This window comes from Capra hircus, chromosome 27 (genome assembly GCF_001704415.2).
Source record: "Capra hircus breed San Clemente chromosome 27, ASM170441v1, whole genome shotgun sequence".
Taxonomy (NCBI): Eukaryota; Metazoa; Chordata; class Mammalia; order Artiodactyla; family Bovidae; genus Capra; species Capra hircus.
The window spans coordinates 25,495,238-25,517,133 of NC_030834.1; the positions used below are offsets into that span (position 1 = coordinate 25,495,238).

A 21,896-nucleotide genomic window follows, 5' to 3' on the forward strand; every position below is an offset into this window, starting at 1 on the left:
GATGCTGATGCCTGCCAAACCCTGTCAGAACATGAACAGGCCTTGGTTGGCTGGGGGTAGGGGCAAAGTTGAGAGAAGAGCTCTGGAAGGAATAGAGAAAGAATATGTAGTTTTTAAATTCACTGATATAGTGTTTTCTCATTATGTTAATTTGCCCACATTGTAAGTCACCCGCTTTTTTTTTTTTTGCTTCTTCACTCATTTTTCCAGCAGGTTATTCCCATCTGCTTGGTATTTCACTCTGCAGAAAATGGTAGCGCTCCTGCAAGCTAGAAGTGCATCATGTGCTACTTTCTTCAGATTGTTTATAAAACTGTTAACACTCAACTTTGGGGAACTCCTCCTCTCAACGTTTCACTGTTTAGCGATTTATTGTATTTATGCTCCATACTCAGCTAACATCTAGTGAGCTCCTCATAAGTACCAGGTTCTGTTCTAGGTGCTTTTACTTATATTACCTCATTGATTTCTCAAAGCGGCCCAATGAGTAAAGATTAAGGTAAGGCTGAGGTGAGGGTAAATAATTTGGCTGAGATAAAACATCAACCCCAGGCACAGCCAGGAGTCAGACCTCGGGGACGGACATGGAAAAGGAACAACTAAAAAACAGTTACAGATTGTGCTAAGAAACTGTGTGGCCAGAATGGCCGAAGTGCAGAGCATGAGGTGGGGAGTGGTGTGAGATGAGGTTATCAGCCCGGAAGGCAGGGACTTCCGTTGTCAATAAGGTCACAATGACATGTGAGGATCACAGAGGAAAATGCAGTTTGATAAAGTTAAAAATGTAAGTAAATTTGTTGTAAGGAAAATACATTTTAAAACATGTCTTAGGAAGAAAAGAAGAAAAGAATGCAGTTGAAATTCAACTGAAATATCAATGTGAATAATGTATTTTTCTTCGAGCTGTCATTAAAGTGGTCTAGCAGCAGTGTCGCCAGTATTCATGGGAATGATTTGATGTATTTCTTCCACTGCCCCAATTCTGAGCTCTGTTACATTCAAAGTGACCTAATGCTTCTTGGAAAATATCTGAAAGGACAGAGGATCTTGCTTCAAGGGGTTTTCACTGGCCAGTTTCACCAAAGAATTCACTGTCAGCTCAACAGAGCCTTTCCAAAAGAGAGCAATTAATTCTGTTAGAGTAACTTGAGTACTGAGATTTAGTAGAGAGAATATTGGTGAACTTGATGGGACTGATAGCAGTGGAATGTTGGGGGTGCAACACCGGCTGGTGTTGATCGAGAAAGTAACAAGAAATTAGCGGGTAGAGGCCGAGGATTTGGATGATTGTTAAAAGAAGTTTTCCTGGGAAAGGACAAGCAAAATGGAAAGACAGCTAGAGACATGAGGTCTCAAAGGAGAGATATTGTTAGCACAGGAGATATTAAATACATTTGTAGTGCTATTCCTATTTCCATCTTAATTTTCTGAATCTGAGCTGCTTCTGTTAGGTTAATTGAAATTGTTTTACTGTTTCAATGTCCTTGTTTTGTTTTGTCATCAGTTTCAACTTCTAACTAAAACGGTCCCATAAACACTAAGCTTTTTGAGCAAAGGAGTAGTCTCACTTACCATCTTATCCTCAGTGGTATAACTATGGTATAATCAGTGAATGTTTTGCAATAAATGAGTTAAAGATCAGCAGAAAAAAATAGAGCTTGGCTGTAAAGTTATCCTCACTAGAACCGGTTCTTCACTTTTGCTGTTCTTCATTATCAGACAGAATCTATGGGGCTAAGATATATCTGTGTGAGACTGCCCTAGTGGATTTATAGAGAAAAGGTACTGTGTTTATGCAGTACAAGCAAATTAGTCCTCCAAAACAGTGAGTTTGAATTTGAAGACAAGAAAAAGAAAATTGAAATCATGAAAAGAAGTAAAAAGATCACAGCAGTAAACATTTGTGTTGAAAATACCCCCAAACCAAATTGTTCTGGAAAAAATTATGTAACTGTTCTTTGCTAATTTAAGAGAGAAAGTACTTTTTTTTTTTTTTTTTTTTTAACCTACTATGAAGGCAGGTTTTAGTATCTGAAGTTTTCGGTTTGGTATGTACTTCGGACCAACAGTTGAACTAGGTTAAAGTTACTGACAGTTTAGCAGTGGGGGAGGGTGAGTGCTACTTACCAATAGGTAACATTTTTGACAGCAAACTATCAATTGTGTAATCATCAAAGCAAAACTTTTAAAAAAATCAGTTGGTAAAATATAGGACTGGATGGATCTTTGAGATGAACCTTCACTTTTAATCAAGATTGAATTTAAATCAATCTAAACTGAATCGACTCTAATATTTTTAGAGCTACTTAGAGAATAGAATTGGAGAGCATCTCTAGGCAATCATGTGGGTGTATATATAAAGTTAATTTGAATAGGATTATTTGTAGTCAAGTTTTTAGAGTATGACAAAGGATTTTATTGTTGTTTTCTGTCTAGCAGATATATACATTTCACTTGCTAGCCATAATTCCAATTTATTTATAATCAATAATAAACTTGGCTTCAGAATTGATACAAAAGATCAATATCTGTCTTCTTAATAGACTATTTTTGAAATTAAATTAGATTATAGATTCAAGGTGTGATGATTAATTTTTTGTGTCAACTCGGCTAGGCTGTGGTGGCCAGTTGTTTCGTTAAAGACCAGTCTAACTGTTGCTGCTTTATTATTATTATTTTTTATATTGAAGTATAGCTGATTAACAATGGTATAATAGTTTCAGGTAGACAGCAAAGAGCCTCAGCCAAGCATATAGATGTATACATTCTCTCCCAAACTCCTCACCTGTCCTGGCTATGTGAAGCCATTTTCAGATGTGATTAACATTTAAGTCAATAGACTTTGGGTAAAGCTGGTTATCTATTAGAATGTAGGTTGGCCTCATCTAATCAGTTGAGGGCATTAAGAGCAAAGACTGAGATCCCTTGAAGAAAAGGTACCTCTGCTTCTGGACTACTATCAGACCCAAGATTGCAATGGTGTCCCAGGCTCTCCTGCTTGCCAGCCTGCTCTGTAGATTTGGGACTCGCCAGCCACATAACCATGTAAGGCAATATTTAAATTAATATTCATTCATTCTCTACCCCTTTTCCCTCTCTCTTTCTCTCTCTCCCTTTCCCTCCTCTCTCCTTCCCTCCCTGTCTCTCTGCACACTTACGCACGCGCGCGCGCGCGCGCACACACACACACACACACACACACACACACACACACACACACCCTATTGGTTCTGTTTCTCTCTTTTTAAAAAATTTTATTTTTTTTAATGGAAGCATAATTGCTTTACATACTTTTATTGTTTTCTGTCAAACCTCAACATAAATCAGCCATAGATGTACGTAATGTCACCTCCCTCCCATCTCCCCCCCCATCCCACCCCTCTCAGTTGATACAGAGCTCCTGTTTGAGTTCCCTGAGACATACTGGGAATTTCCATTGGCTATCTATTCCATTATATATGGTAATGTAAGTTGCCATGTTGCTCTCTCCATACATCTCACCCTCTCCCCATGTCCATTCGTCTGTTCTCTATGTCTGTTTCTCCATTTATTTGCCTTGCAAATAAATTCATTGGTACTACCTTTCTGGATTCCATATATACGCATTAGTGTACAATATTTATCTCTCTCTTTCTGACTTACTTCACTCTGTATAATAGGCTCTAGGTTCATCCACCTCATTAGAACTGACTCAAATGCAGTCCTTTTTTATGGCTGAGTAATATTTCATTGTGTGTATGCACCACAACTTCTTAATCCATTCATCTGTTGATAGACATCTAGGTTACTTCCATGTTCTAGCTATTGTATAGTGCTGAAATGAACATGTATCTTTTTCAGTTTGGGTTTCCTCAGTGTATATGCCTAGGAGTGGTATTTCTGGGCCATATGGTAGTTTTATTCCTAGTTTGTTTTTAAGGAATCTCCATACCATCTTCCATAGTGGCTGAATCAGTTTACATTCCCACCAACAGTGCAAGAGGGTTCCCTTTTCTCCACACCCTCTCCAGCGATGAGGGCCATTCTGACCAATGTGAGGTGATATCTCATTGCAGTTTTGATTTGCATTTCTCTAATAATGAGGTATGTTGAGCATCTTTTCATGTGTTTGTTAGCTATCTGTATGTCTTCTTTGGAGAAATGTCTATTTAGGTCTTTTTCCCACTCTTTGAGTGGATTGTTTGTTTTTCTGGTATTGAGTTGTATGACCTGCTTGTATACTTTGGAAAGTAATATTTTGTCTGTTGTTTCACTTGCTATTATTTTCTCCTCTTCTGAGGGTTGTCTTTTTACCTTGTTTCTCGTTTCCTTTGCTGTGCAAAAGCTTTTAAATTTAATTAGGTCCCACTTGTTCAGTTCAGTTCAGTCACTCAGTCATTTCCAGCTCTTTGCAACCCCATGAACTGCAGCACGCCAGGCTTCCCTGTCAATCACGAACTCCCAGACCTTTCTCAAACTCATGTCCATTGAGTTGGTGATGCCATCCAACCATCTCATCTTCTGTCATCCCCTTCTCCTCCCACCTTCAATCTTTCCCAGCATCGGGGTCTTTTCAAATGAGTCAGTTCTTCGCATCAGGTGGCCAAAGTATTGGAGTTTCAGCTTCAGCATCAGTCCTTCCAGTGAATATTCAGGACTGATTTCCTTTAGGAAGGACTGGTTGGATCTCCTTGCAGTCCAAGGGACTCTCAAGATTCTTCTCCAACACCACAGTTCAAAAGCATCAATTCTTCGGTGCTCAGCTTTCTTTATAGTCCAACTCTCACATCCATACATGACCACAGGAAAAACCATAGCCTTGACTAGACGGACCTTTGTTGGCTTGTTTGCTTTTATTTTTATTTCCATTACTCTAGGAGGTGGTTCATAGAGGATCTTGCTTTGATTTATGTCATCGAGTATTCTGCCTATGTCTTTCTCTGAGAGTTTTATAGTTTTTGCGCATACATTTAGGTCTTTAATCCATTTTGAGTTTATCTTTGTGTATGGTGTTAGGAAGTGTTCTAATTTCATTCTTTTAAATGTAGCTGTCCAGTTTTCCCAACACCACTTATTGAAAGAGGCTAACTTTGCCCCATTGTATATTGCCTACTTTGTCAGAAATAAGGTACCCATAGGTGCATGGGCTTATTTTGGGGTTCTCTATTTGTTCCATTGGTCTGTATTTCTGTTTTTGTGCCCGTTCTTGATGACTATAGCTTTGTAGTAGAATCCGAAGTCAGGAAGGTTGATTCCTCCAGCTCTGTTCTCCCTTCTCAAGACTGCTTTGGCTATTTGGGGTCTTTTGTGTTTTCACATGAAGTGTGAAATTTCTTGTTCTACTTCTGTGAAAAATGCCATTGGTAATTTGATGGGGGTCTCATTGCATCTGTAATTTGCATTTGGCAGTATAGTCATTTTCACAATATTGATTCTTCCTACGCAGGAACATGGAATATCTCTCCATGTTTATGTCATCTTTGATTTCTTTCATCAGTGTCTTATAATGTTCTATGTACCGTTCTTTTATCTCCTTAGGTAAGTTTATTCCTAGATATTGAATTCTTTTTGTTGCAATGATGAATGGAATTGATTTCTTAATTTCTCTTTCTGATTTTTCATTGTTAGTATATAGGAATGCAAGTAATTTCTGTGTATTGATTTTGTATCCTGCGACTTTGCTAGATTCACTGATTAGCTCTAGTAATTTTCTGATAGTATCTTTAGGATTTTCTATGTATAGTATCATGTCATCTGCAAACAGTGAGAGCTTTACTTCTTCTTTTCAAATCTGGATTCCTTTTATTTCTTTTTCTTCTCTGATTGCCATAGCTAGGACTTCCCAAACTATGTTGAATGATAGTGGTGAGAGTTGACACCCTTGTCTTGTTCCTGATCTTAGGGGGAATATTGAGAATAATGTTTGCTGTGGGCTTATCATATATGGCCTTTACTATGTTGAGGTAGATTCCCTCTGTGCCCATTTTTTGAAGAGTTTCAATCATAAATGGGTGCTGAATTTTGTCAAAGGCTTTTTCTATTGAGATTATCATATGATTTTTTTCTTCCAATTTGTTAATATGGTGTGTCACATTGATTGATTTGCGTATATTGAAGAATCCTTGCATCCCTGGAATAAACCTGACCTAATCATGGTGTATGAGCTTTTTAATGTATTGTTGAGTTCTGTTTGCTAGAATTTTGTTGAGGATTTTTGCATCTATGTTCATCAGTGATATTGGCCTGTAGTTTTCTTTTTTGCGTTATCTTTGTCTGGTTTTGGTATCAGGGTGATGGTGGCCTCATAGAATGAGTTTGGGAGTGTTCCTTCCTCTGAAATTTTTTGAAAGAGTTTCAGAAGGCTAGGTATTAGCTCTTCTCTAAGTGCTGGATAGAATTCAGCTGTGAAGCTGTCTGATCCTGGGCTTTTGTGTTTGGGGAGAATTTTTAATCACAATTTCAATTTCAGTGCTTGCAATTGGGTTGTTCATAATTTCTATTTCTTCCTGGTTTAGTCTTGGAAGATTGAACTTTTCTGAAAATCTGTCCATTTCTTCCAGGTTATCCATTTTATTGTCATATAGTTGCTCATAATAGTCTGTTATAATCCTTTGTATTTCTGCATTGTCTGTTGTAACCTCTCCTTTTTCATTTCTAAATTTGTTTATTTGATTCTTCTCTTTGTTTTTCTTGATGAGTATGGCTAAAAGTTTGTTTATTTTGTTTATCTTCTCAAAGAACCAGCTTTTAGTTTTATTAATCTTTACTATTGTTTCTTTCATTTCTTTTTCTTTTAGTTCTGCTCTGTTTTTTATGATTTCTTACCTTCTGCTACTTTTGAGCTTTGTTGTTGTTCTTCTTTTTCCAGTCATTTTAGGTGTAAAGTTAGGTTGCCTAGTCGATGTTTTTCTTGTTTCTTGAGTTGCTATAAACGTCCCTCTTAGAGGGCTTCCCTTGTGGCTGAGCTGGTAAAGAATCTGCGTACAGTGTGGGAGAGCTGGGTCCATCCCTGGGTTGGGAGGAGCCCCTGGAGAAGGGAAAGACCACCCACTCCAGTATTCTGGCCTGGAGAATTCCATGGACTGTATAGTCCATGGGGTCGCAAAGGGTAGGACACAACTGGGTGACTTGCACTTTCACTTACCTCTTAGAAGTGCTTTTGCTGTGTCCCATAGGTTTTGAGTTGTCGTGTTTTCATTTTCATTTGTTTTTAGGAATTTTTTGATTTCCCTTTTGATTTCTTCAGTAAACTGTTATTTAGAAAGGTATTGTTTAATCTCCATGTGTTTGTGTTTCTTACAGTTTTTTTTTCTTGTAATTGATATCTAGTCTCATAGTGTTGTGGATCTGTTTCCCTGGAGAACGAACATACAGGGGTTGAAGAGCTTTCTCTATAGAGGGCTGGGCAGGCTGTACTCTGCCTGTCACAACTACCCAGCTCTCCACTGCAGCAGAGAGATAGCTGTGCCAATGAAGGAATGTGTCTGTGTTCCAAAAAACTCTGTTTATAGAAACAGGTGGCTGGCTGTATTTGGATTGAGAACTGTAGTTTACTGGCCCTTGGATTAAATGTAATTTGATAATTCACGCAGAAGAGATAAGTGAGGTGTATCTTTTTTTTTTTTTGGTTTGTATTTTTCAAGGCTGTTTACTTAAGCCAGGTTTGGAACAAGAAGCAGTTTGTCACCCTTTGGTATGTTAGGGGTTACTACTTTGGCTGACAGTCTGACTCTTCATCCTTGGTTTTACCTGTTTGATTTTTACACAAGAATTTCTTAAGGATCAATACTACAACAAAAGTATCACACATTAGTTCTAACCTGATAGCTGAGCAGTCAGCCTTTTCGCTAACATTGCAGTTTGTTTCTTAGAGGAATGATTGATGAGGGAGGAAGTGGGTTAAGCTGTAGAAAGTGCAGCCGGAAGACACAACTGGATACCCAGTCGACCAGCCTTGAAGTTTCTTGATGGTTCCAGGTTCTAAGATGTAATTCTTAAAAGCTTTTATTTGACTCTTGCCAAAAGGAACATTCTTGCTAACACTGGTAATAATTTATCATTCCTACTCTCTCTCTTCCAATATACCACCAGTGCCAAGAAAGTACTTTTATTCTTTAGGCTCTTTCAACAAGGCAGAGGTCTTGTTTCCTCACTGTACTGCAATTAATCAGGGAGGAGTTTTAATTGGAAAATTAGAAATCTCCAAAGCAAAGTATTATCGTTGTAGGCTAAGAAACCAGAAAGAAATTAGGCTAATCCAAGATAAAATTAGGCAGATACACTTCTGAAATGAAAATTAAAATCATGTCCCACAGTGTGACTATCCTGTGTATTTAGGTGGCCACCAGATATGGGCAGGGGAAGTATTTTAGTGTAAGAACAGTGGTGCTCATATTGCCAACTGTAAACCACATCTAATTCTCTGGAATGATTATAAGATGTAGGTGCTTTTTAAAGTCATTGTCTTTATTCGTTATGTTGAACAGATGGTGTCACATCCAAAACAGGTCTTGTCCCCACACGAAGGTCTCGTGTGGACTGACTGCCGTATCAGCAATAGGGTTTTTGTGTCTCCTCGTCACCCTCTGTAAGGATGAGTCCCACCATCTTTGTTTCTACTACCAAGTTTCTGAAATGACACATCTAGATTAAAGGCAAGATATGAAATCTAAGTCCTTTTTCACCTTTTTTTTCACTTTGTAAAGTCTGTTTGCATGGATGTCTTTCAGAGGTTTGTACAAATATAACTTGTCTCTTTGTAGTTTTTCTTTATTTGTGGGCCCTTTTCCTATATGACATCTTTTATAGTTAGTATTCACAAAATTAACTGTCATGTATTATAATTGCTGGTATATTTGGAAGGCTTACTGTGTGCCAGGCTGTGCTAAGTGCTTTACACTTATTACCTCTTTTAATTCCACAGCAGCTCTAGTAATACTGCATTTGTTACTCCTACACTCACTTCGTGATGGAATATCTGTTCAATAGGATCACTGTGAAACTAGCAGGAGGCAGAGATGGAGTAGGGCTTCGCCTGTCTTCATCTGGAGTCTTTGCTCTTTAGTTCTGTTATGCTTAGTAAGGTTCTTTTTCATTTTGACACACTGACCTATTAAAAAATAAGATACTAAGGAAAACTCAAAATTAAGAGGCAAAAACCTTATAAACATATAAAACCTTTCTGTCTTCTTTTAAAGTTGCTTGAAGCCCAGTTGAAACCAATGCCTTCTTCAAGATTTTCCTTTTTTAGGGGATCAGGACCACTTGGTCTTCTGTCCCTCCTTTGTGTAATGAGGTGTTGTCTTCACATCTGGGGGTGTAGGCCAGCAGGCATTGCAGATAGATTGCTTTTGGTTTTGCAGATTACTAGTTGAGTTTCTACAGTGTGCTAAGATGACAGGTAAAAAAAGTAACTCTGTTCTTGAAATTTTTGAGTCCACAGAAGAAAGAATTGTTTCTCATAGGTCTGCATTGGAATTCCACTTTTATGTGATTCAAATTCATGATGTTTACTTCTGTTTGTCAATGTTTTTATTCAGCAAACATTTATGAGACAGATGCTCTGTGCTAGTTGTTTTGCTTGAAAGAGGAACTAATTTTAATAAGATCCAGCAGAGCCCAGAGTCATAATATTTTTGTCACATGCATAAAACTTTAAAATTGAAAACAAAAATCTCAGATAGAAATAACTAATATGCTGCTCATTGTGACTTGTAGTAAAGCTCATCTGTCTCTATTTTCTTTTAATAAAAATATAAATAGCTATGTTCATTTACCTCAAAAACTGGTTATTAGAATATATAGTAAAGATTATATATAAGAGATTCGAAATTTCTATATGTGTGCAGTTGGAGAATAAGTATCAGCCTAATTTTTAAACAGACCAAACTGAAATCTGTGAAATAAGTAATACTGGATAAAATTCAAAATTCACATTAAAATCCAGTATTATTTTTGGAAGATCTATCATAAATATGATCAGTATTGTTACTTAATTCTCACATTGATATAAATAATTAAAATACATTTAACATCTATTTTTTCCAAAATTGAGCCTGTATTTTCCATATATTGTCTTTATATATTAATATATATGTATTAGAAACATGAGTAAATAACCTTAAATGGTTATTTATGAACAAAATAGAAAATACATTTTATTCTATGTGGTTTTGTCATAAGAAAGGATATTGAAACTGACAGCTCCTCCCCAAAGTTGAGAAATTACAAGACAGGGACTTTCCAGGTGGTCCAGTGGTTAAGACTCCAAGCTTCCAGTGTGGAGTTGGGGGGGGGGGCGTGGCTTGGGTTTGATCCCTGGTCAGGGATGCTTGGTGCAGCAAAAAGAAAAAAATTACAAGATAAACCATTGACCTCATAATGAGGTAAACATGGTTGCAAGAACATCAATTTCCTCAGTATAATAAAGCACAACCAAGTGTGGCCCATATATATGTTAGTGACATAGGTCAGTTTCAACATTTTGGCACTGCTATTTAAAGAACGTGTTAGTCATTCAGCCGTGTCTGACTTTTTGTGACCCCATAGACTGTAGCCCATCAGGCTCCTCCGTCCACGGGATTCCCCAGGCAAGAATACTGGAGTGGGTTGCCATTTCCTTCTCCAGGGGATCTTCCCGAACCAGGGATCAAACCCAGGTCTCCTGCGTTGCAGGCAGATTGTTTATTTTTACTAGTATTTATTAAGTCATTTGAAAGTAGTTATACACAACTTTATTTAGAACATATGTAACAAATATGGGATTACTTCACAGAGTATATAAAAGACTCAAAAAGGAAAAGAAAAGAGATAGAAAAAATCAGAAGAGATAGGAAAAACCAATCATTTAATTTTTTTAATAAAAATTATTTTTAAAAGTTCACCAGTAATCAGGGAAATGAATACTAAAACAGTGATTTTTACTTTGGCAAAAATGTTGACAAAAATTAAAGACATTTTACATTCATAGGAAATTTGATAGGCTCAGAATTTTGTGGAGTATAATTGATACAACCTTTTTGGACTTTCATGTTTTACTCTATAAATTTTATCAGGATTATTTTCCATAAACATGCATCCACGAGTAACTCATTTAACTGAAAAAAAAAATCTGTGAATTTTGAAGTACATTAAAGTAAAGCAAGCTGTGAAGGACAGAAAATATCTTTGAATGCATATCCAGAATATATTAACAGCCTGGGACAAAAAATGTATTACCTCATAGTGATCATACTTTTTCTTTTTTTTTTAAATGTCATTTTGTTTTACTGTTTCAGTTCTGACAACTAGAGTCATGGGTTAACAAACACATTTTCTTTAAAACACCAGAACCTCTGGAATGGTCATTAAGGGTCATTCATACATAAATGCACAAATGGATTCAAATTGCTTTTGCATTTCCTTCGATTAGCTGCAGGGGTAGAAGTTTTGATCCAAGGAAGAACTGTAGTCAATTTTAGAGCATTTTGAAGAAGGGGAAGTCAGGGCCCACAGAGAAATGCATGACGGGAGTCATGGGGTCAGACAGAAAAGACAGCTCTGTCCTTCCTCTGCCCTATATCAGCCACTTTAGGGATTCTGTGAGAAAGTGCCCTCTGACTCCCTCTCGCCTCTGATGAGCAAGCACACTTGTGTTACAGGCCATTTGTAAGTCAAAGATTATCTTTTCTGCCTGTCCCATCCTGGGGATCAGGAATGTTAGCAGAAATTGAAAGACCAGGAAATATTTAAAGGAGCCACATCAAGATCGGTGAGAAATCTGGAAATCGTCTATTTTGGGGGCTAAAAAAGAACATATGAAGATCTGCCTTTTAGATTTTCTGTAGCTACAGATTGGAAGCCTGGATATCATAGGTAGGATCCACAGGAGGCTCATTTCGGCACACCCTGATCTTAACAGTCATTCTTAAATCAGTCCAGTAAGAGAATGGGCTGCTCTCCAAAACTGTGGTTCCCACTGGCTCTAGAAATGACTGAACTGTCGCCCTCCTGGCAAGGAGGTTGGTCTGATCAGGTAATCTTAAAAATCTCTCACAGCATTACCCTTTGATTCCCATGTTCCTAATGCAAATGAAATTATACTCCAGGACAAAGGCTGAAAATCCTGTCTGCCTTTTAATAGCTGAATAGGAACAAAAATGCATCAGGAAACAAAGTCAAATCTAGACTTGCTACTACTGAGATAAGGCAGACCGTATCCTAAAGACTTTAGTACAAATGGAGGGAGACCGCGTGGGAAACAAAGCAGGCGGACAATACAGAAGACTTAGAGAACTTACCGCCGCCAAGAGGGAAGGATGAGGGAAAGGGGTAGTTAGGGAGTTTGGAATGGACATTTACACACTGCTATTTTTTAATGGATAAACAACAAGGACCTACTGTTCGCTATGGGGAGCATAGCACAGGGAACTCTGCTCAATGTTATATGGTAGCTCGGATGGGAGGGGATTTGCGGCAGAATGAGAGTGATTGGTGGTTTAGCCGCTAAGTCATGTCCAACTCCTGCACACTCAGGGACTGTAGCCTGCCGGGCTCCTCTGTGCTCTGTCTATGGGATTTCTCAGGCAGGAATACTGGAGTATGTTGCCATTTCCTTCTCTAGCTGGGAGAGGATGGATACTTGTATGTATGGCTGGGTCCCTTTGTTGTCCACCAGAAACTATCACAGCAGTTAGTCAGCTATACTGGAATATAAAATAAAAAGTTTAAATGGCAAAAACAAAAACAGAAAGAAAGAAAACATCTAGGGTTACCGAGTTGGGTTTCTTGTCCCAGCCAGTTTGAGCTCTGCGGTCCCAGTCCTCATCTACCTGCCACCTTGCAGTGTTCACCGCAGCCCCTCAGAGACGGCAGTTTCTCAGGCCCCTCGTTATATCGTAGGGAGCAGTTAGCCATTGGCCGTAAGAATTTGTACTTTCAGAAATCCGGCAAGAGAGATCTGTACAGTGGACATGATTTTTTTTTTTTTCCTTCTGGAGCGCTAACTCAGTGGCTGCCAACTTACAAAGAGCAATTGGTGTCTCTGGGAGTGTGATGAGCTAGCGAACCTTTATCTGAACTCTGTAGTTGAAAGGAAACCTGAGAAACCAATCAATAAAGAGGAAGGCTCAGCAGGGCTGCAGTTGATGGGGTGTCTTTCCTGCATGGGAGCCAAGGCTGGGATGCCTAGCAGGGCCTGGCTGAAGGCCCAGCCTCCCCTCCCCACCTCTTCCACAATGCTCACCTCTCCTCTAAACAGTCTAACAAATACTTAAAGGACGTTGGCTTGGAAAGAGCTAAATTATTAACCTACTCAAGATCTTATGTCTCTTTCAGGCCCTGTGTTTGCTATAAGCTTCATATAACATATTGCCCGTCTCTTTTCTCTATTTCTGTAGTGTCCATGGAAAACATTGGAGAACAAGGTAAGATACATCATTGCTTTGGATCTGAAATTTTAAAGATAGTTTGAGAAAATAAATAGCATTCATTTATATTTGATTAATAAATGATACTTTGAGAATGTTGAAGTCAGGATGGGGTAAAAAGACATCTCAGGCTGAATTCTCTGAGACGCTTAGCAGAGACCTCTGGCCTGAAACGGCAGTCATTGTGCCAGAGACTTTTGTGGCTTCCAGATACAGGAATATCAACTATCTCCTGTTTCCACACAGAGTATGACCTCGTGCCTGAGTCACCTACATAATTCATGTAAAAGACCATTGGCTCTATTCCTTGATCATCTCACTCCGATTTTACGTGCCTTATTAAATAGTTGGATGTTTTAATGATTCTGTAACAGAAATATCATCGTCCTTTAAAAAGCTGAAATTGCTGTTGAGGTTTAAAAATACCAAACATGCTATATTTTAAATTTACATATTTTTTCTACACAATTAAGTTATATATTAATGTATTCTCCAATACACTGGGTACCAAATTAATATTTTAGATTTACATAGGGTTTCAAGACCAAAACACAACATGGAGTGTGTTTGTGTGCAGTAACTAAGAAGAATATTCAGAATGCTTTTCTTAATCATCACATGTGATCAATAAGAAACTTAAGCTCCTCTTGGAGGAATTATCTCTTTGTTCAGATGATCTCTGGTTAAAACTGTGGTTGCTGAAACAGGGCCACCAGATTTGACTCAGGCTGAGCAAAATAAGCAAATAGCTTATTTTGCTTTTGCTATTCTTTGTTAGTGAAGCAAAGTTATTAAAGCCTGAATGTTATAACATTTGTTTAACACTGTGTGTATAGCTTAAAGTTGCAGGCATAACTTCCTTATTTTTATAATTTAAGAGAGGTCCCTGTAGCTATTTTGCCAATAGATGGACCTGTTTACAGATGGGAGGGTTCTGATCATAGGATGGTAACTAAATAATTAAATTATTTGATTATTTTAGAACAAGCATACCTTTTGTGAATACCATGATTTTAGTGTGTACTCGCATACTACAGTGATAATTTTGTTTCTCTCATTTCAGTTGTGTGCCTGATTGCTTATCATCTACTTTTTGCAATGTTTGTCTGGTCGTATTGGAAAACTATCTTTACATTACCAATGAATCCTTCAAAAGAAGTAAGTTAAAATATTAGTATAGTTATCTGCTAAAGATGAAATCTGAAATATTGCCGTCTAAAGAATGAATTTTATGTCTTTTTATTAATATTGCAAACCTATTGAGCCTAGTGGTTTTTTATGTTAATATGTTAAATAGTTGAATTTTTACTTGGCAAATATTATTTTTCCACTGTATAAGTATTATATTTACAATATTAAATATGTTATATGTTCCACTTCTACTTTGGGGCCAGACATAAGGATGGATGGATGGTAGATAGGTTGATAGATAGAAAGATAGAGCTGAAGGTAGATGTGTTTCTATTATAATCATCATATTAGTGGTTCATTAGTTGGCTGTCAGCTACCAGAAACAACAAGAATAAAATAACCACTTACCTAATCTATCCCGCTTTCAAAGTCTGTAGCTACTCTACAGCTGCTGGGCACCCAGGCTCCTCTCCTGTTACTCTGACATATATAGCATCTATTCCCAGCATTACTTCTTGACCTAAAATGGCTGCTTCAGTTCCAGCCATCATGTCTACATTCCAGGCAGCAGACCAAAGAAAGTGGAAAAAGAGGAGTGGAAGTAAATGTCTTTTCCTTAAGGACACTTTGGAAAATTTGCCAATGCCATTTCCACTTATATTTAGAATTCAGCTGGTTACATGGCCACATTTGGTTGCACAGAAGACTGGAGTTTGGTCTTTATTCTCAGTGGCCATGTTAACCATGGGGCTTCCCTGATAGCTCAGTTGGTAAAGAATCCATCTGCAATGCAGGAGACCCCAGTTTGATTCCTGGGTCAGAAAGATCCGCTGAAGAAGGGATAGACTACCCACTCTAGTATTCTTGGGCTTCACTTGTGACTTAGCTGGTAAAGAATCTGCCTGCAATGCAGGAGACCTGAGTCTGATCCCTGGGTTGGGAAGATCCCCTGGAGAAGGGAAAGGCTACCCACTCTGGTATTCTGGCCCAGAGAATTCATGGACTGTATAGTCCATGGCGGTGCAAAGAAATCAGACACGACTGAGCGACTTTCACTTCACATTAACCATGTTAAAAGGACAGAGTCGATACTGAGGAACATCTAACAGTCTCAGCTCAGAAGGTTTTAAATAAAGTTATTTGTTCAAATACACATTTTGAAAAGATCATTCTGGCTAACTTTTTGTTTCTGGGTTCTTAATCCTGGTTAAATGTCCTTGAGGCAAAGGGCTATATTTTACTCATTGTTGTATCCTTGACACTTAGTCTAGTACATAGATGTTGAATAGAAATAAACTTTGCTCCAATAATAATAGTGTGGTTTTAGTAGGCTAACCTGAAAAAAAAAAAAAAAGAAAGAGGTCTAAGCATCACTGTGAATTATTTCCTGAAGTAATCTGTTTGAAATGCAGCTGTGGTCAAAAAGGCCAGTAAATACGCTGTGTGAACTGAGAAAGGATATTAAAAACAAAACCACAGATATTGGCATAGCATTCATAGCAGGCTTGGTCTAGAGTGCCAAGAGGTAGCCTTTTCCTTTCTTTTCTCACTTTCTTTCCCTACCTCTTTTTCCTCCCTCCTACCATGTTTTTTCCCTTCCTATCATCTTTCTTGCCTTCATCATAGCCTGAATTGTAGGTTTGAACGAGAAAACTGACTTTTAGCTAGATCATCTCATCCACTCTGGTGGTTTGCTTATAACCTCTGTGTTGATACAATTTCCACATCTGTTTCCAGCCTGACCTCTCCCATGGATTTCAAACTTCTGTATCTCCCTGCCAAACACAAGTCCTTGATCATTGCACTGACACCACAGACACAGCACATCACAGACTGAAGTCACCACCCTCTCCTTCCCCAAACCATGACTCATCTGTTTCTTACGCGTGTTCATGCCACTGCCAACCATGTCGTCATTCGAGCCAGAAGCTTGGCATCCGCACCCCTCCCCCAGCACCCACATTCTGAGATGTGCCGCTTCCTCATTCTTCTCTTTCAGTTCCGGCCCCTTTCCCTTTACTTTCCCTCACTGCCCTAATTTGGAGGCTCAGTCATCCCTCTCGCCTTGACACATCGCAGTTTTCTCTGTGGCAGTCACCCCTGCCAGTCTTGCCTGCACTCCGGGATTCCGAGGATCCTGCAGAGATCCATCCTTCATTCTGAAGCTGAGGCTTGACTTTTTCACTCTGCTGCTTCTGGCTACTCAGGGACTCTGCCCACCCCACAGGGAAAAGGCTGGACTCCCTGGCTTGGCAACGATGACTCTTGCCCAGATTTTGGACTTCTTTCTTTATACTCTACTAACTCTTAATTATATGTCCTTTGCTGTTAACCATGCCATTATTTTCTTTCCAGAATTTTCTTACCTCCTTTCTCATGGAAATAATTTTATTTTTATGCACAGTGGCAGCTCCTTCGTGGTCTCCTTTGCTGGTTCCTCATTATCTCCTGCTAGCATATGGCAGAGCTAACATTCAAAGCAAAGTCTTTTTGACCTTCACAGCTGTACTCTTGTCCCTACGCCATGCTCTAGCAAAAAGAGTAGACACCGTATTCGGAGAGAAGGGTGCTCAGGACATCAGTTGGAGTATAGAGGAAAAACTTAGCAAAATCTCTATTCATATTTTACTTTTTATTTATTTTTTTTAAGTTAAAAGGTAAATTTTATTTTATTTATTTATTTTTTAATATAAATTTATTTATTTTAATTGGAGGCTACTCACTTCACAATATTGTATTGGTTTTGCCATACATCAACTCCTTTTTTAAAAAGTTCATATATAAGGTACATAATATATTAGCTAATAATATATATGTATGACTAAATATGCATATACTAGCAGTACAGTCTCCAGTTATTCTTTTACGGATAGGGTTACATGATCAAAAGAGTTTGGAGACCATTGTCATGAAATAAAGAGTCCTTGTCTGCTGGTTAATAATCTTATTCCATTAATAAAATGCAAGGTCTTGGGCCAGTCTTTTAACTGATCAGCAGCCAGAGAACCCTCACTTATAAAATGACGGTCCTGGACTTCAGCTGCCCTTTGGAAATGAGATTTTAAATGTAGGAGAAGAGAAAATAGAAGAAAATAATGTAAATATCTTCGAGTCACTATTGAGAGAATATAAGTTTTCAATTCATAAGATTTTCTTCCAATATAAAAATAATATAACCATACTAAATAATATTTTGAAAATGAAGAGTAGGAAGAAAAAGAAAAAAACAAATCCCACCACACTAATTCAGCCAGTTTCTATCCTGAATTTCTTTCTAGTTATTTTTCCTAGTTGTATTTAGAGGGCACATACTCTTATTTTTTTCATGTAATAGTTCTTCATTGGTTTATTTTTAAGTACAATTACCATTTTTAATAACAACATGATATTCTCACTGAAACATTGGAGTTTTAGGCTGATCCCAGCTTTTCATATTATAGTGTTATTAATATGTTTATTCATAGAGCTTTACTCATATTTGGGGTTATTTTCCTTAATGTAAGTTATCAGAGGTAGAATTTCTAGACAAAGGAAATTTAAGTCACTTGCCAAATTATTTCCCAAAAGGATCGTAGCAATTTCCAAAGCTACCAGTTTCATCAGAGCCTTGGCACACTGTGTGCTGTTCTTAAGAAAAGTTTCCGATTTAATAGGAAAAATGTTATATGTTTTAATTTGGACATTTTCGGTACTGATGAGGTGATATGTTTCTTTTTTTCTTAAGTCAGAAACAACTAGCAAAAAAGGAAATACAATTCTCTGAGTTTTCTGTGTGTTATTAGATTTTGCTTTTTTCTTAGTTTGTATATCCTTTTGAAGTCATACTCTCCTTTTATCTGAAAACTGTATTTGATTCCAAATGTTGATTTCTGATATCATTCTCCAATAAAAGGAAGAAGAACTCCTTATAGAAATGGCTAATTCTAGAAGTAGGGCAGGAGATTTTGAAGATGAGCCAGAAGCATCTTATCATGCCAAAAAATACAGAAGTACTCTATAAAATAAAATATATTGATGGTGATATGTCCAAGGGCCATAGGATCCAGTTGAAAATGTCACAGTGACCAAAGCCAGAGCACTTTGAGCAGGAAAATAAATAAAATAGCGTTCAGTTACAACCAGTGGCTCAGCGGTGAAGAATCTGCCTGCTATGCAGGAAATTCTGGAGACACCGGTTTGATCCCTGGGCCGGGAAGATCCCCTGGAAAATGGCATGGGCAACCCACTCCAGTAATCTTGCCTGGAGAACCACGTGGACAGAGGAGCCTGGCGGATTACAGTCCCAAGGGTTGCAAAGAGTCAGACACGACTGAAGCAACTAAACACACACACACACAACTCAAAGTATAAAATAAATATCTTTGTATTTCTCAGTATTCAGAAGTGACTGAATGAATAAATAAGTGGAAAAATGAAATATCTTTTACAGAAGAATTCCAAATAATTCATGTAGATACTCTGCCCTCAACGGCTTCCCAGGTGGCTCAGTCCATAAAGAATCCTCCTGCAGTGCAGGAGACCCGGGTTTGATCCCTGGGTCAGGAAGATCCCCTGGAGAAGGAAATGGCAATCTGCTCCAGTGTTCTTGCCTGGGAAATCCCATGGACAGGCGAGCCTGGTGGGCTATAGTCCATGGGGTCGCAAGAGTCAGACGTGACTTAGCGACTAAATCACCACCACGATGCATGCACGCATGTGACGTTGCTCAGTAGGTCTGAGTCTTGGCGACCCTACGGACCATCGCCCTCAAAGAGGGGAGGAATAAATCCTCGCTTTGTAAAATTCAGGCTGCCTGTAGTAAGTTCCTTCCAAAGACTACAGGATGAGATAGGGAAATAATGATTCACTTTACAGTGGAGAACCCTGAAAAACATCTCAACCAGGTGATTAAAGTCACTATCAACAGGTCTAAGTCACGTTGATTGTATGTTCTCTTGACAAGAATGGCACTTTGCTTCTGTGGTCTTCCTCCACAGAACCCGTAACCCCAGTCTAATCATCTGAAAAACATCAGAAAGATTCCAGTAGAGAAGCACCTTTATAAAATACCTCAGCAGTACTATTCAAAATCATTAAGCTCAACAAAAACAAGGAAAATCTGAGAAATGTTATAGCCAAGAGGAACTTAAGGAAACGTGAACAACAAATATACTGTGGTATCCTCAACAGGACCCTGGGACGGAGAAATAAGATATTCAGTAAGAACTAAGGAAATCTGAACAAACTATGAACTGTTGTTAATAACAGTGTATCCATATTGATTCATTAATTGTCCTAAATGTACCATACTAATACCCGATATTAGGAATATCAGCAGTTTGATGAGAGGATATACGGGAACCTTATACCATTTTCTCAATTTTTTGGTAAATTCCAAGTATTCTAAAATTGATAAAACTACTTAAAAGCAAAACAACTTGCATTAACTGGCCAAAGGACTGCCACAGCCTGGAGGGTTGGAGGTTGTGTGTGTTATCCAAAGGTAACACCCCAGGAGATCTTTCATTCCATCAGAGCTCTACAAATGTCATCTGTCCTCAAATCTGTGACACGCATTTGTACATAAAAGTGTTCTAAGGAAGGGGAGTGCATATTTGGTGCATTCCAAGATAGCGTTAGGTATTTTGACATCCGTCTTAGATAAGTAACAGTTCTTCCAAACAGTATTTGGTCTTTCGGACCTGATAGATGCAGTGTGTTACATTTATTTATAAAAGTATTAAACATACCGAGGAGCCATCCAGTTCCATCACTTAACCAGAACTTACCTCTAAGGTTAAAAAGATCCAGAACTCTGTAGAAAATGTAATAAAATGTTGATGGTTTTATTCCTTTTGACTATTATTAAGTCTTTTACTAATTTTCAATGCTAGGTTTTAAATTAATTTTAGACACGAACAAGGGAGACAAATCTACCTGAATTGTGAGAATCAGGGTTCTGACAATGGAAAGCTAGAGACTAGAGTATAAAAAAACTTTTGCCTCAACTTTCGACACTCTGACTTAGGCCTGCTGGTACTTGTTCCTGTGTCCATTCCAGAGTTCTCACAGAGGGCTTTACTCTGTGCCAAGACTTAATCCCCTTGTGGGGTTACATGCTTGTAAAAGAGAGAGACAAAGGGCAAATGAACCAACAGAAGAAATTCAGTTTATGGCGTGCCACACAAAGCGCACATGGACCTGATGGAGAATATGGCGAGGGGAAGGGACGAATTATCAGGGTCCCTATGCGAGTAAGGGAATCAGGGGGGTCCCTTGAGAAGATGGCATGAGAAAGAGCCATCCAGAGAATGTGAGGAATAGTGTTCTAGGCAGAGGAATTGAAAGTTAATAGATACTTTCTCTTAGATTGACCCTATCCTTTCTTGACTATTACAGTATAATTGTTTCGTTTGATGTTATCCATTTTCTATCACTCAAAACTGTTTCCAAACAAGTCCCATGAATAATTTTTGTCATATCCCTAAAAATAACATGCATAATAGTTTATTTTATATATCTGTTCATCAGTATGTTGATAGTCCTGGTTGTACACAGCTATCAGTTCAGTTCAGTTCAGTCGCTCAGTCGTGTCCGACTCTTTGTGACCCCATGAATCGCAGCACGCCAGCCTCCCTGTCCATCACCAACTCCCAGAGTTCACTCAGACTCACGTCCATCGAGTCCGTGATGCCATCCAGCCATCTCATCCTCGGTCGTCCCCTTCTCCTCCTGCCCCCAATCCCTCCCAGCATCAGAGTTTTTTCCAATGAGTCAACTCTTCTCATGAAGTGGCCAAAGTACTGGAGTTTCAGCTTTAGCATCATTCCTTCCAAAGAAATCCCAGGGTTGATCTCCTTCAGAATGGACTGATTGGATCTCCTTGCAGTCCAAGGGACTCTGAAGTCTTCTCCAGCACCACAGTTCAAAAGCATCAATTCTTCGGCGCTCAGCCTTTTTCGTAGTCCAACTCTCCCATCCATACATGACCACAGGAAAACCATAGCCTTGACTAGACGGACCTTAGTCGGCAAAGTAATGTCTCTGCTTTTGAATATGCTATCTAGATTGGTCATAACTTTTCTTCCAAGGAGTAAGCATCTTTTAATTTCATGGCTGCAGTCACCATCTGCAGTGATTCTGGAGCCCAAAATAATAAAGTCTGACACTGTTTCCACTGTTTCCCCATCTATTTCCCATGAAGTGATGGGACCAGATAGTTCATTGAATGTTATGTGCCATATGGGATTCAAGTTATTTGGATGGATTATACTCCAAGTTATTTATCTATTATCCCTTGATGGACATTTGGGTTTAGTTTTTTATATTTCAAACAGTGATTCTGTGAATATCCTTGTACATGTCTCCTAGAGCATATTTATAGGAGTTTGAACAGACTTA

General features: G+C 38.4%; 1 protein-coding gene across 1 annotated transcript in view; it reads left to right on the plus strand.

The window, feature by feature from the left end:
- The window catches only part of ZDHHC2 (zinc finger DHHC-type containing 2), a 66,273-nt gene that overhangs the window by 18,265 nt on the left and 26,112 nt on the right, over window positions 1-21,896 (plus strand). The window contains exons 2-3 of the mRNA XM_018042102.1: window positions 13,356-13,382; window positions 14,449-14,543. Of these exons, the coding sequence (XP_017897591.1) occupies window positions 13,356-13,382; window positions 14,449-14,543 (122 nt within the window). The remainder of the gene's footprint in view (window positions 1-13,355; window positions 13,383-14,448; window positions 14,544-21,896) is intronic.